This window comes from Hyaena hyaena, unplaced genomic scaffold (genome assembly GCF_003009895.1).
Source record: "Hyaena hyaena isolate Hyena2069 unplaced genomic scaffold, ASM300989v1 scaffold_259, whole genome shotgun sequence".
NCBI lineage: Eukaryota > Metazoa > Chordata > Mammalia > Carnivora > Hyaenidae > Hyaena > Hyaena hyaena.
In genome coordinates, this window is record NW_024080886.1 from 1,115,617 (window position 1) to 1,127,843 (window position 12,227).

Below are 12,227 nucleotides of genomic sequence, written 5' to 3' on the forward strand. Positions count from 1 at the left end.
CAGGAAACACATAGCATCAATCACAGTCCGGGAGGCTTGTAAAGGTTGGGGGGGCGGGTGGTTTGCGGCCGCTGCTCGGGGCTGAGTCGCTGTCAGAATCTTGCGTCCACTCTGGGTCCTGACGGCAGGCGGCCGAAGCTACGTCTGCCCCGTTTGGTACAAACGCCGGCGCGTGGAATTATCAGCAGCTCAACAGGCAGCCATGAAATGCACGGACGTTTGCAGTATCCCAGGACAGGAGCCAAGAAGGCGAAGGTTCTTCATTTTGTTTTCTTAAAAGAGTTTTTTTTTAAGCAGGCTGTATTTAAAAATTTTTAATGATTATCTATTTTTGGGGGGGGGCATAAGCAGGGAAGGGGCAGAGAGAACAGAGAGAGGGGAACACAGAATCCAAAACAGGCTCCAGGCTCCGAGCTGTCAGCACAGAGCCCGACGCAAGACTCGAACCCACGCACCGTGAGATCATGACCTGAGCCGACGTCTGACGCTTAACCAACTGAGCCACACAGGCGCCTCTATTTTCTAAAGTACTTTTAGTCATTTTGTGTTCTCACCCCCCCCCCCCCCCCCCAGGGCTAAGATGCTGCAAAAGTGCAGCACGTGGTCCCAGCTGGGCGCCGCAGGAGTGCAGTCCGTCACTCTCAAACCCACACTTCCCCGTTTTCACATCCACCCATGGGGGCACCCGTGGGTGCGCTGGTCTGGGGTCTCACGCAGACCCCCGTCTGTGCACCCTTCACCCTCAGCAGCCTCGAATCTGTTCTCCGAGGCTCCAAAGCCATCATCTCAGAAGGTCTTATAAATAGTCACACACAGTGTAACCGTTTTGAAATTGCTTTTGTGTGTCTGCGTGTGCTCTTTACAAACTCCGTGTAATTCTCTGCAAGGTCCTACTACGTGCCTCTGAAATGTCTTGCATAAAGTAACAGTCCCGTTAAGTATCTCTTTGTCTTGCGCACGAGGCCGCAGTGCGTGTACTTTGTATCTTTGCATCTTTGCACGGCCGTGGGAGGGGGTCTGCGGGACTAAGTCTGGGGAATGCACGCTGGGGGGGTCGGAGGGAGCGTGCGTGTAGGTTGCACACTGCTCTTCACAGCTCAGCTCCTGAAAACACCCGCTTTCCGTGCAAAAGGCATCATCTTAGTGCAGACACCCACTTTTTTTCCAGGGCGAGGCCGTCCTGGGGAGGAGGCCCCGCGATTCTGAGGGATGAACCCCGAGGACTCACTTCACTGTTATTGTGTTTCATTATGCGTGGGTTTCCCCCTCGTCACGCACGGGTATGTTTTGTTCAGTGTCTGTGAATCCAGTGTTCATGGACTTTGTCTCTTGTGCAGATAGGAGACGACATGTTCGTGTTCTTTGTCTTAAAAAAGTTTTTAACTTTATTTATTTTAAGAGAGAGAGAATGAGCGGAGGAGGGGCAGAGACAGAGCGAGACACAGAATCAGAAGCAGCTCCAGGCTCCGAGCTGTCAGCACAGAGCCCGACGCGGGGCTCGAACCCACGAACGAACGGTGAAATCACGACCTGAGCCGAAGTCGGACACTTAACCGACTGAGCCCAGGTTGAAAGCTCAGTTGACCGAACCCCCAGGCGCCCCAGTTAAACGATTTCCTCACGAGGTCGCCGTGACCGCACATTTCCCTCCACAGCTTGGGCGCTTTCCTTCGGGAAGACGCGGTCGCTGTGAGGCCGTCGAGGCAGGTACCCCCCCGCGCCGCGTTCTCTTCTCTCTCTGTGATCCCGTTTTCACGCACGTGCACGTCTGGGCCGCGTCTGTGTGTCCCTGACTGCAGCAGGTGTGAGTGTTCTGTCCCCCCCTCGCCCCCGGGCCACACGGCCAAGGTCCTGATAACAGCCGCTGCGGTCGGATTCACGTTACAGTGGAGTCTACAGAAGGCTCAGTCTGACACCATCGCAGACGCGCTGGTGTGTGGGGTCTGCTTCTTTCTGTCTGTTTGCACCCAGCTTTTCGGGGATGGAGACAAAGCGTGTGGGGTGGAACAGAGCACCGTCAGGGAGAGGCCTGAGTGTGCAGGGAGCCCCCCCCAGCCAGGCTGCCGAGTCCTCTACGCACGTGTGCGTGCATGCACACCGGGCATTAGCGTTTGAATCATGCTCCCAGCACCTCTCAAGGTGCCTTGAAGTCAGCGCTGGTCCCCGTGAGGTGATCGTCTTTGGGAATGCGGCCTTTGCAGATGAGGTCAGTGGGGTCGACCCCAGTCCCCTGGGGCTGGGGTCCTCGCGAGAAGGAGGCCATGACGCAGACGCACACACAGGGGCAGCTGTGGGGACAGAATGCCATCAACTGCTTAGGTGAGGCCCACCCACAATAGGAAGACGGATGCACTGTTGTACAGAATGAGGGCTGTGGACCGGCTTCTCTTTGCCGCTTACGGGGTCAAGGACTGGAGACCCAGAACTTGATGGCTGGGAAGAGCTCTGCCCGTGTCCGCGCTGCCCAAAATGGGAGCGTGTGCTCTGGACACAAATCAAGGATGTGGCTTGGCTGCCTTCTACTGAAGAGACAGGGTGTGAGGTGTGAGAGTGCAGTCCGCCATGTCCGCAGAAAAGTGCAGGGCTGTGCTGGTACTACCTCTGGTCATTGTGTGTCTGAAATTCAGTGCATACATGAATTTAAATATCCATCCATCCACCCATCCACCCATCCACCCATCCACCCATCCATTATCTACCTACCTATCATATCTATCTATCTACATATCTTTCCATCCATCCATCCATCCATCACATATCTATCCATTCTAGAATTATCTATCTATCCATCCACCCATCATATCTATCTATCTATATCTCTCTACCTGTCATCTGTTTATCATCTGTCCATCCATCTATCAGTATGTCTATCTGTCTATCCATCCATTCTTCTATCATATTTATTTGTCTGTCTGTGTATCCATCCATCCATCCATCCATCCATCCATCATATGTGTCTATCTACCTAATCTGTCTATCTATCTATCTATCTATCTATCTATCTATCTATCTATCCATCCATCCATCCATTATCTACCTACCTATCATATCTATCTATCTACATATCTATCCATCCATCCATCCATCCATCCATCACATATCTATCTATCCATTCTAGAATTATCTATCTATCTACCTATCTATCCATCCATCCATCTATCCAATCATCCACCCATCATATCTATCTATCTATATCTCTCTACGTGTCATCTATGTATCTTCTGTTTGTCTATCCATCCATCTATCAGTATGTCTGTCTATCCATCCATTCTTCAATCATATTTGTCTGTCTGTGTATCCATCCATCCATCCATCCATCCATCCATCATATGTGTCTATCTACCTAATCTGTCTATCTATCTACCTGTCTATCTACCTGTCTGTCTATCTATCTATCTACCTACCTACCTACCTACCTGTCTGTCTATCTATCTATCTATCTATCTATCTATCTATCATCTATCCATCCATCCATCCATCCATCCATCCATCCATCCATCCGTCCATCCATCCATGCGTCCGTCCATCCACCATATCTATCTATCTATCTATCTATCTATCTATCTATCTATCTATCTATCTATCTATCTTCTATCTATCTATCTATCTATCTATCATCTATCTACCTACCTACCTACCTGTCTATCTATCCATCCATCCATCCATCCATCCATCCATCCATCCATCCATGTGTCTATCCATCATATCCATCCATCCATTATATCCATCTATCCATCTATCTATTATCTATATCTCTGTACATATATATTTGTAATCATCTTAAGAAACTGGCTCATGCAATCACAGACGCAGTTAACTCCAAAATCTGCAGGGAATCATGAGAGACTCTTGAATGCTGAGAACAAACTGAGGGCTGATGGTGTGGGGGGAGGGGGGTGGTGGGCATGGAGGAGGGCGCTTGTGGGGATGAGCACTGGGTGTTATATGGAAACCAACTTGACAATAAACTATAATTAAAACAGGCAAACAAAAAAACAGCAAAAAGTATCTCCTGGGGGAATTCCCTCTTGGCAAAGGGGTATCAGTCTTTGTTCTGTTAATGCCATCAACTGCTTCGATGCGGCCCACCCACAAGAGAGAGGAAAATCTGCTTTACTTACCCTCTACTGATTTATGTGTTAGTATCATCCCAAACAAACAAACAGGGTCACACAAACACCCAGAATGCTGTTTGACTGCGTGTGTGTGCACTCCGGGCCCAGCTAAATAGACACATAAAATTAACTATCCTAAAAGCAGTGACGTTCATGCCGGTGATATCGTGATTCTGGGCTCGGCCGGACGACCGGCGGCTGTGAGGCCGGGGCGTGGGGGTTTCACAGCCTGAGTCCCGGACCATCTCGGGGCCGAGGGCGTCAGCTCTCCGGGAAGGGCTGGGTTGGGCGTGTGTGTCAGACACCAGGGCGCTGGGGCTCCTCCTCGGCACGGGCGGGACTGAGAACCCCGTCCGTCGACCGCAAGCGTGGTGTCTTTCTGTGCACACTTCCTGCTGCCACGTCCCACGGGGCGCGCCTCCTCCCTTCCTCGACGGCTTGTCCAGCCCGTTGTGTGCGTGGGAAAGTCCAGGGAGAACACTATCACCACTGCGTTTCCCACCTACACACACGTGTCTGCCCCTGGCTTTTCCCTTCACCTTCCTTTTTTCCTGAAATGGACCTTTTCTCTGTTGCCTTGTGTGGAAGCTTCCATGACAGGGCACTGCTTCCCTGCCTGTTCTGATGACAGTCTGTTTCTCGGACTGAGTTTTAGCATTCGATTTATTCCCTCCCTAACACGCGTGCATTATTCACATGCATCTCATAAGCAACGTGTGTAAATTGTACGTGGGCACCTTGAACCTGAAGTTCTTCTCGTTTGAAATCGTTTCTGTTCATTTAGCTCATTTACTGCTCAGGAATCCGGGTGCTTCAAGTTTGACATTGGGAAAATAGAAGGTGTTATTTTTCCACAGGGCACGTGCTATGTGCTAAGGGCAGAGGTAGTAACAGAAGGAGACTTTTAAACATGACTTGCAACATAGGGAGGGGGCGCCTGGGGGGCTCAGTAGGTTAAGCATCCGATTTCGGCTCAGGTCATGATCTCATGGTTCGTGGGTTCGAGCCCTGCGTTGGGCTCTGTGCTGACAGCTCGGAGCCTGGAGCCTCCTTTGGATTCTGTGTCTCTCTCTCTTTCTGCCCCTCCCCTGCTCACACACTCAAAAATAAATGACAATTAAAGAAAAAATTTTAGGGGCACCTGGCGGGCTCAGTAGGTTAAGCGTCCGACTTCAGCTCGGGTCATGATCTCACAGTTCGTGGGTTCGAGCCCCGCGTCGGGCTCTGTGCTGACAGCTCGGAGCCTGGAGCCTGTTTCAGATTCTGTGTCTCCCTCTGTCTCTGACCCTCCCCTGCTCACCCTCTGCCTTTCTCTCCTTCAAAAATAAATAAACATTAAAAAAAAAAAAAAAAACCTACGTAAGGCTGTCCTCACTCAGGAAATGATGGATTTCAGAACAAAAGGAATTCATGTTCCCCTCCATTCCGGAAACGCACAAAGCCACAAGGAAGGAAATTAAGTCAAGCTTGGTATTTTTGGGTCCTCTCTACCTCTGCTGAATTCTCAGTCACTGTGTGTGTGTGTGTGTGTGTGTGTGTGTGTGTGTGTTTTAGTTTATTTATTTGAGAGAGAGCGAGCAGGGGACGTGCATAGAGAGAGGCGCACAGAGAATCCCAAACAGGCTCCAAATCATTCACCGTTTCTTAAAATACCCATTCTCTCCTACTTCGGGATTCCGGCCACGTGCCTACTACAACATTTGATATTGGCCATGACCCTTGGGCGTTCTGTTGGGTTTTTTTTCCCCACTTAAAAAATATTCCCTTGGGGCGCCTGGGTGGCTTAGTCGGTTAAGCGTCCGACTTTCGCTTAGGTCATGATCTCGCGGTTCGTGGGTTCAAGCCCCGCGTCGGGCTCTGTGCTGACTGCCAGCTCAGAGCCTGGAGCCTGTTTCAGAGTCTGTGTCTTCCTCTCTCTCTGACCCTCTCCTGCTCATGCTGTCTCTCTCTCTCTCCTAGAAATAAATAAAACATTAAAAAAAAATTAAAAAAAAAATTCCCTTTGTATTTTAGCTTCAATAATTTTTCTAAATGTTTATTTTTGAAGAAGAAACAGAGAGAGAGAGGGAGACACAGAATCCGAAGCAGCTCTAGGCTCTGAGCTGTTGGCACAGAGCCCGACGCGGGGGCTTCCCGTCAATCTCGCTTTGGGATGAAAGGTTAGGACGTTACTGTCTGCCTTTTGCTGGTGACCCTGAGCGCCGCCAGGTGTCCTGTCCGGGTAAATACCAGGCTGTGAGTGTCCCCGCGTTTGGACCCCGCTTCCCCTCTGTTGGACCTTGGGTCACGTCTGTCACCTGTAAGAGGAACGTGGAACTGGACCCCCTCCCGTCACTAGCCCACGAGAACCTCGTTATAAACGTCATGTGTCTTCGCGGGAGCCAAACCCACTGGAAGGGAGGGGTCCCTGGTGGTTGAGCCGAGCCTGGGTGTCTGCAGACTTGCTGTGTAGCCTGAGCAACTCGCATGCACTGAGGTTGTTGGGTGAAGTTGTCCCGGCCACAGACACTCTTTCTGATGGAGACGGTGTTTCCAAACGTTTGAGCATTCGTAGGGCGGAGAAGATACCGGTGCTTCCCAGTTGCCCCGTTCGGGCTTCCTTTGTAGGCCTGTTGCCTCACTTTATGGACACGAATGCCCGATCGTGGCATGCGTGCCCGTTGAAGGAAAGTGTATTCTTAGAAGCATCTTCCAATGCAGGGATCAAACCTGGCCCCTTTCGTCGCAGGAGCAAGTTCTCACCGGCACGTGGGCCACGCTCGCAGGGCTGTGCACTGCTTGTTCTCTGCGTGATCGGGAAGACTGGGGGCGGGGGCCACGGGGTGGCCGCGTGGCAGCCTGTCCGCCCCCACGCACAGGGACGCAGGCCGTGGCGAGGACCTGTGGCTCTGCCTCCGCAGCGTGCGCTGCACTTCCAGGCTAGATTCCTAGAAGTGATTTTGTGGGATCGGACGATGGATGCCTTTCATGTTGCAAAACCTATTACCCAGTGGCCCCACCCACACGGGGATTGTCCCGTTTTGCATTTCTACCCACAATGCCACACAAGTGTGACATCAGAGTGCTTGCACTTTTGCTGGTTGGATGGTGTCTCAGTGACTTTTCACACACATTTCTCTTACTGGGTAAAAACCCAAGCGCCGTTATAAAGACCAGGCCGTACGTTTTCACACACACAGCAATCTTTGCCCTTTTTTCTTTATAGAAAAATCTATATGTAGGTTTCTATATATACTATAGGAAAAGTGTTTGCCTTTTTCCCTTGATTTTTAAAAACTCTACATATTAGGAAAATACCCCTTTGCATGTGATAGGAGTTGCAATTTTTTTCCAGTTTATTATTTTTTTCCCCTAACTTTGCTTTTGCTGTATTTTTTTTCCCAGTAGTGAAACTTTTCTACTTGTTCTTCTCAATTTTGGTTTCTAATTAGGACGGCGGTTTGTGCTCTGCGATTAAAGATAAATATATTCATCTTTTTCCCCAATATCTTCATTGTGTGACTTCTCCTTGGTTAACTTTGATGTACTTTATGAGATAGGGGTCTAATTTTGCCTTTTTTCCCCTCCAATGTCTATTTAGGTAACCTGACACTGTTCCCTCCCAATGTCTATTTAGGTGACCTGACACCATTTATGAGAACATTCATCTCGGTCACCTTCATCACCCGCTGAAGTTGTCAGCCCTGGCCAGTTCCTAGGGAATGAACACGCTTTTCAAATGCAAAACAGTCCACAGCCCTCACCCCACTGCGTCCGAGACCACACTCTGGGCCACCATCCCCGCGACCCACCCCTAACCCGCAGGGCCAGGGACACGCAATAGGACAGTCCCTGTCACCCGGAAGGTGGTGAAATTACTCACACGACCCCAACCTAAACCTGCTTATTAGCCTGATTATCTCACCCGTTTCTTTGCACATTCAAGGCTCTCATCCACGTTTCCTTGTCTGTCGGCGTCCTGACCCCCCTGCTGCTTCCCATGCAGCCCCGCGGTGTGGCCCGCCCCCTCCTCGTGGGCACTGTGAAGAGCAGACTTCTTTTTCTTTCTTTTAAAAAAATTAGTTTTTGATGTTTATTTTTGAGAGAGAGAGAGAGAGAGACAGAGCATGCGCCAGGGAGGGTCAGAAAGAGAGGGAGACACAGAATCAGAAGCAGCTCCAGAGTCTGAGCTGTCAGCACAGAGCCCGACGCAGGGCTCGAACCCACGAACCGCGAGATCACGACCTGAGTCGAAGTCGGACATTCAGCCGACTGAGCCACCCAGGCTCCCCAGCAGACTTCTTTTTCAACGGCAGTCACCCCTAATCTGCTGCCCTTCTCCGTCCTTGAGCAATAGTAAAACCTACACTTCAGACACAAATACATCTGCCTGGTATTGGCAGACATTGTCAGGTGTCTCCCACCAGGCTGTATGTAATTACCCAGGACTGATCCCCCCGTGACATCCCGTGTTCCGAACCTGCGGGGAACCCACGACCAACCAAACCACGGGTATCCGACCACGAGGCCCCTCGCCCACGCGCGTTCTCCCGCGGCAGAATTCTCATGAACATGCGCCCTGGTTTGAAACCTCACGTTGACTTTTTTTTTCATTTTCTGTCTGTTTCTTCTGCAGTTTTTCCCCCACAACCGGACCGCGTTGCTATAGTGACCGGAGGCACGGACGGCATCGGCTACGCTACGTCGAGGCAGCTGGCCAGGCTCCGCATGCACGTGATCATAGGTGACGATTGCGTTTTTGGCTAACGTGAGAGACCCAGTGGCTCGCGTATATCTGTACGCAAACAGTGGTTTAGTAGGAGGTACAACGCTCCTTGCAGAAAACACCTAAGCGCATCCTCATTGGAACCCCAGTCCGTTGGATTTTATTTTACTTATTTATTAAACCTTTTTTTTCATGTTTATTAGTTTTTGAGACAGAGAGAGAGAGCAAGTGACGGAGAGGCAGAGAGAGAGGGAGACACAGAATCTGAAACAGGCTCCAGGCTCTGAGCTGTCAGCACAGAGCCCGACGCGGGTCTCGAACCCACAAACCCTGGGATCATGATCTGAGCCAAAGTCAGATGCTCAACTGACTGAGCCCCCCCAGGTACCCCTAAGAGCTGGGTATTTATTTATTTATTTATTTATTTAAAATGTTTTTTGTTTACTTCTAGGAGAGAGAGAGAGACAGCGTGAGCAGGGGAGGGTCAGAGAGGGAGGGAGTCACAGACCGAAACAGGCTCCAGGCTCTGAGCTGGCAGTCAGCACAGAGCCCGACGCGGGGCTCGAACCCATGAACCGCGAGATCGTGACCTGAGCGAAAGTCGGACGCTTGACCGACTAAGCCACCCAGGCGCCCCAAGAGCTGGGTATTTAAACATGAATGTGTTTTATCCCTTCCTGGTTCTTGACAAGCTGCATACACAGTGAGGTTTGCCTTTTCCCAGTCCTTGGACCCTGCTGGCATCCAGTTCTACCTAAATGCGCAAACAAAAATCCATTAATATTACAAAGCAAATGATATTGAGATATAGATATAAAAGTTTATAAGAACACAAGCTCACCACACAATGGCGTACGTCAAGTGTTTATATGACAAATAACGTTACCTACTGGGGGGTTTAGTATCACCTACAACTGGAACCTGTGAAGATAGGAAACTTTATTTTGAGACAACTTCACCACGTGAACCCTGTTAGGAAAGGATTCTGGTTTCCGGCAGCGGCCGGGTCTCACACCCTGCCCAAACTTCTTGTCTTGTCCACATTCCTTAGGGGTGGGCCACCATGTTGATGGTGATTGCTGATGGTGAAACTCATAGCCCTGGGTTCCATGGAGGATGTGTAGGGAAGGGCTCTTGACCCGCCTGGGGAACCCCCAGGTCCAGCCAGCATGGCCTGTTTTCCTCGGCGATTCGTGGCTCACGTGGGTGTTACTGAGCAATTCCTTCCAAATAGACTCATGCTTCTTTTTCTTTTTTTTTTTCTTAATGTTTTTTATTTATTTCTAGGAGAGAGAGAGAGACAGCGTGAGCAGGGGAGGGTCAGAGAGAGAGGGAGTCACAGACTGAAACAGGCTCCAGGCTCTGAGCTGGCAGTCAGCACAGAGCCCGACGCGGGGCTCGAACCCACGAACCGCGAGATCATGACCTAAGCGAAAGTCGGACGCTTAACCGACTAAGCCACCCAGGCACCCCTAGACTCATGCTTCTTAATGTGAATCTTCCTTTCGCTTTGGCACAATGTGACTCCACAGTTTAAAATTTTTATATATTGTGGCCCTTCCCACATTTCGCTTTTTGAAAAGATACGGTTTCTTACACTGACTCCTCCCTCATGGACCCACGCAGGCGTCTTCCTCTCATGAGAGTCGGGTCATTTCTCAAGCCCGGGGGTGGGGGGGGTTGATTCCTTCTCGGTCTACCTCACCATTCTTTTTCCTCGTCGGAGTGTTGTTTCTCCTTCAGGGATGTGGCCAAGTCCCGTTGTCTGAATAGATGCAGAAACGTCGAATGGTTTTTGACAGGTCGTTGCGTGGACCGTCTTCACCAACGTCAGCATCTTCCCCCGCAGGTGGAGAGGAGTTGTTTGCAGATGGGGGGGGGGCGGTCTTGCAGAGAGAGAGGGCCCATCTGAGTGTGCATTTCTGGAGCCGTTCTTCAATTTTAGCAGCCGCACGATGTGTTTGTGTCTCCCAGGACCTGAGCACATGGGGGAACAGGGCATGTGAGCAGAGAGACGTGGCTCTCTCTGAGACCGTGCCGTGCCTGGCGTGTCTGCAACCAAATGGGATGACTTGATCACAGTGACGTCGGGTCTTGAACATAAGGAGCCATACGTCCCCTCTGAGGGCCTGCTGGACCTGGGCCAGTGTCAGAAGAACGGTGGTGGAACAGGACAGGGAGGGACCCTGTGGTCCGAGAAAAGACAGAGGCTGGCATCCAGCACTCATTGTCTCTGCCCCTTGTGGCTTCTCCAGTGCACTTGACTTTTTCATCTTCTTAATTCCTTGTGAAACTGGGCAGTGTTGCAATGAAACAAAAACCATTCCATTCCAGTGCCGTTTGCTGCACTGTGGTGGTTTAGGTGATGATGACATCAAGGTGGTTAGATTATGATAAAGTGTAGTTTGTTGGGTTATGATGAGGACTCATTGGCTTACGTGGTGATGAGGTCTAGTTGGGTTAGGAGGTGATGAGGTCTAGTCGGGTAGGTGGTGATGAGGTCTAGCTGAGTTAGGTGATGATGAGGTTGAGTCGGGTTAGGAGGTGATGAGGTCTAGTTGGGCAGGTGGTGATGAGGTCTAGTTGGGCAGGTGGTGATGAGGTCTAGTTGGGCAGGCGGTGATGAGGTCTATCTGAGTTAGGTGATGATGAGGTTGAGTCGGGTTAGGAGGTGATGAGGTCTAGTTGGGCAGGTGGTGATGAGGTCTAGCTGAGTTAGGTGATGATGAGGTTGAGTTGGGTTCCTTTATGGGAGGTCACACTGAACTCCAGTTGACTGAAGAGTATGTTCTACCGAGTATGACTGAATATGACTCCAGGTGACTGAGGAGTATGTTCACATGCAGTGACAGCATGTGAGCAAGCATGTGGCACCCATGCACGCAAGGACTGGGACCCTGACTATTGTCACCTCCTCATTCAGGTGATGTTTGCTGAGCACCAGGAACGTCCGTGCCTGCAGCAACGTTCTTTCCTTGAGGGAGACTGCGTGAGCCCCACCTTGTGCCCCACTCTCCCCACGCCTTCCTTTCCACACAGCTTCTGACGTCTGCGTTTCAACTTTCACTGGGGGCCACAGTGGACCCTCTCAGTCAGTCCAACCGAGTCTGGAATCTTCCCTGTTTCCACGGTCTTTCAGGGCACAGTCCCCTGCTTTCTGAGAGGGGCAGTTTTTCATTTTCCATGACAGTTGGATACAAGACCACTCAATGAAATACCATCATCGGCCGCTTGAACACAGATGCCCTATTAAATAAAAGACCTGTGGGGCGCCTGGGTGGCTTAGTCGGTTAAGCGTCCGACTTTCACTTGGGTCATGATCTCGCGGTTCGTGGGTTCGAGCCCCGCGTCGGGCTCTGTGCTGACTGCCAGCTCAGAGCCTGGAGCCTGTTTCAGTCTGTGACTCC

The 12,227-nt window shown here is 50.7% G+C and overlaps 1 protein-coding gene across 1 annotated transcript in view; it reads left to right on the plus strand.

Moving 5' to 3' along the window:
- The window catches only part of DHRSX (dehydrogenase/reductase X-linked), a 116,341-nt gene that overhangs the window by 4,004 nt on the left and 100,110 nt on the right, over window positions 1-12,227 (plus strand). The window contains exon 2 of the mRNA XM_039245286.1: window positions 8,731-8,838. Coding sequence (XP_039101217.1) covers window positions 8,731-8,838 — 108 coding nt within the window. The remainder of the gene's footprint in view (window positions 1-8,730; window positions 8,839-12,227) is intronic.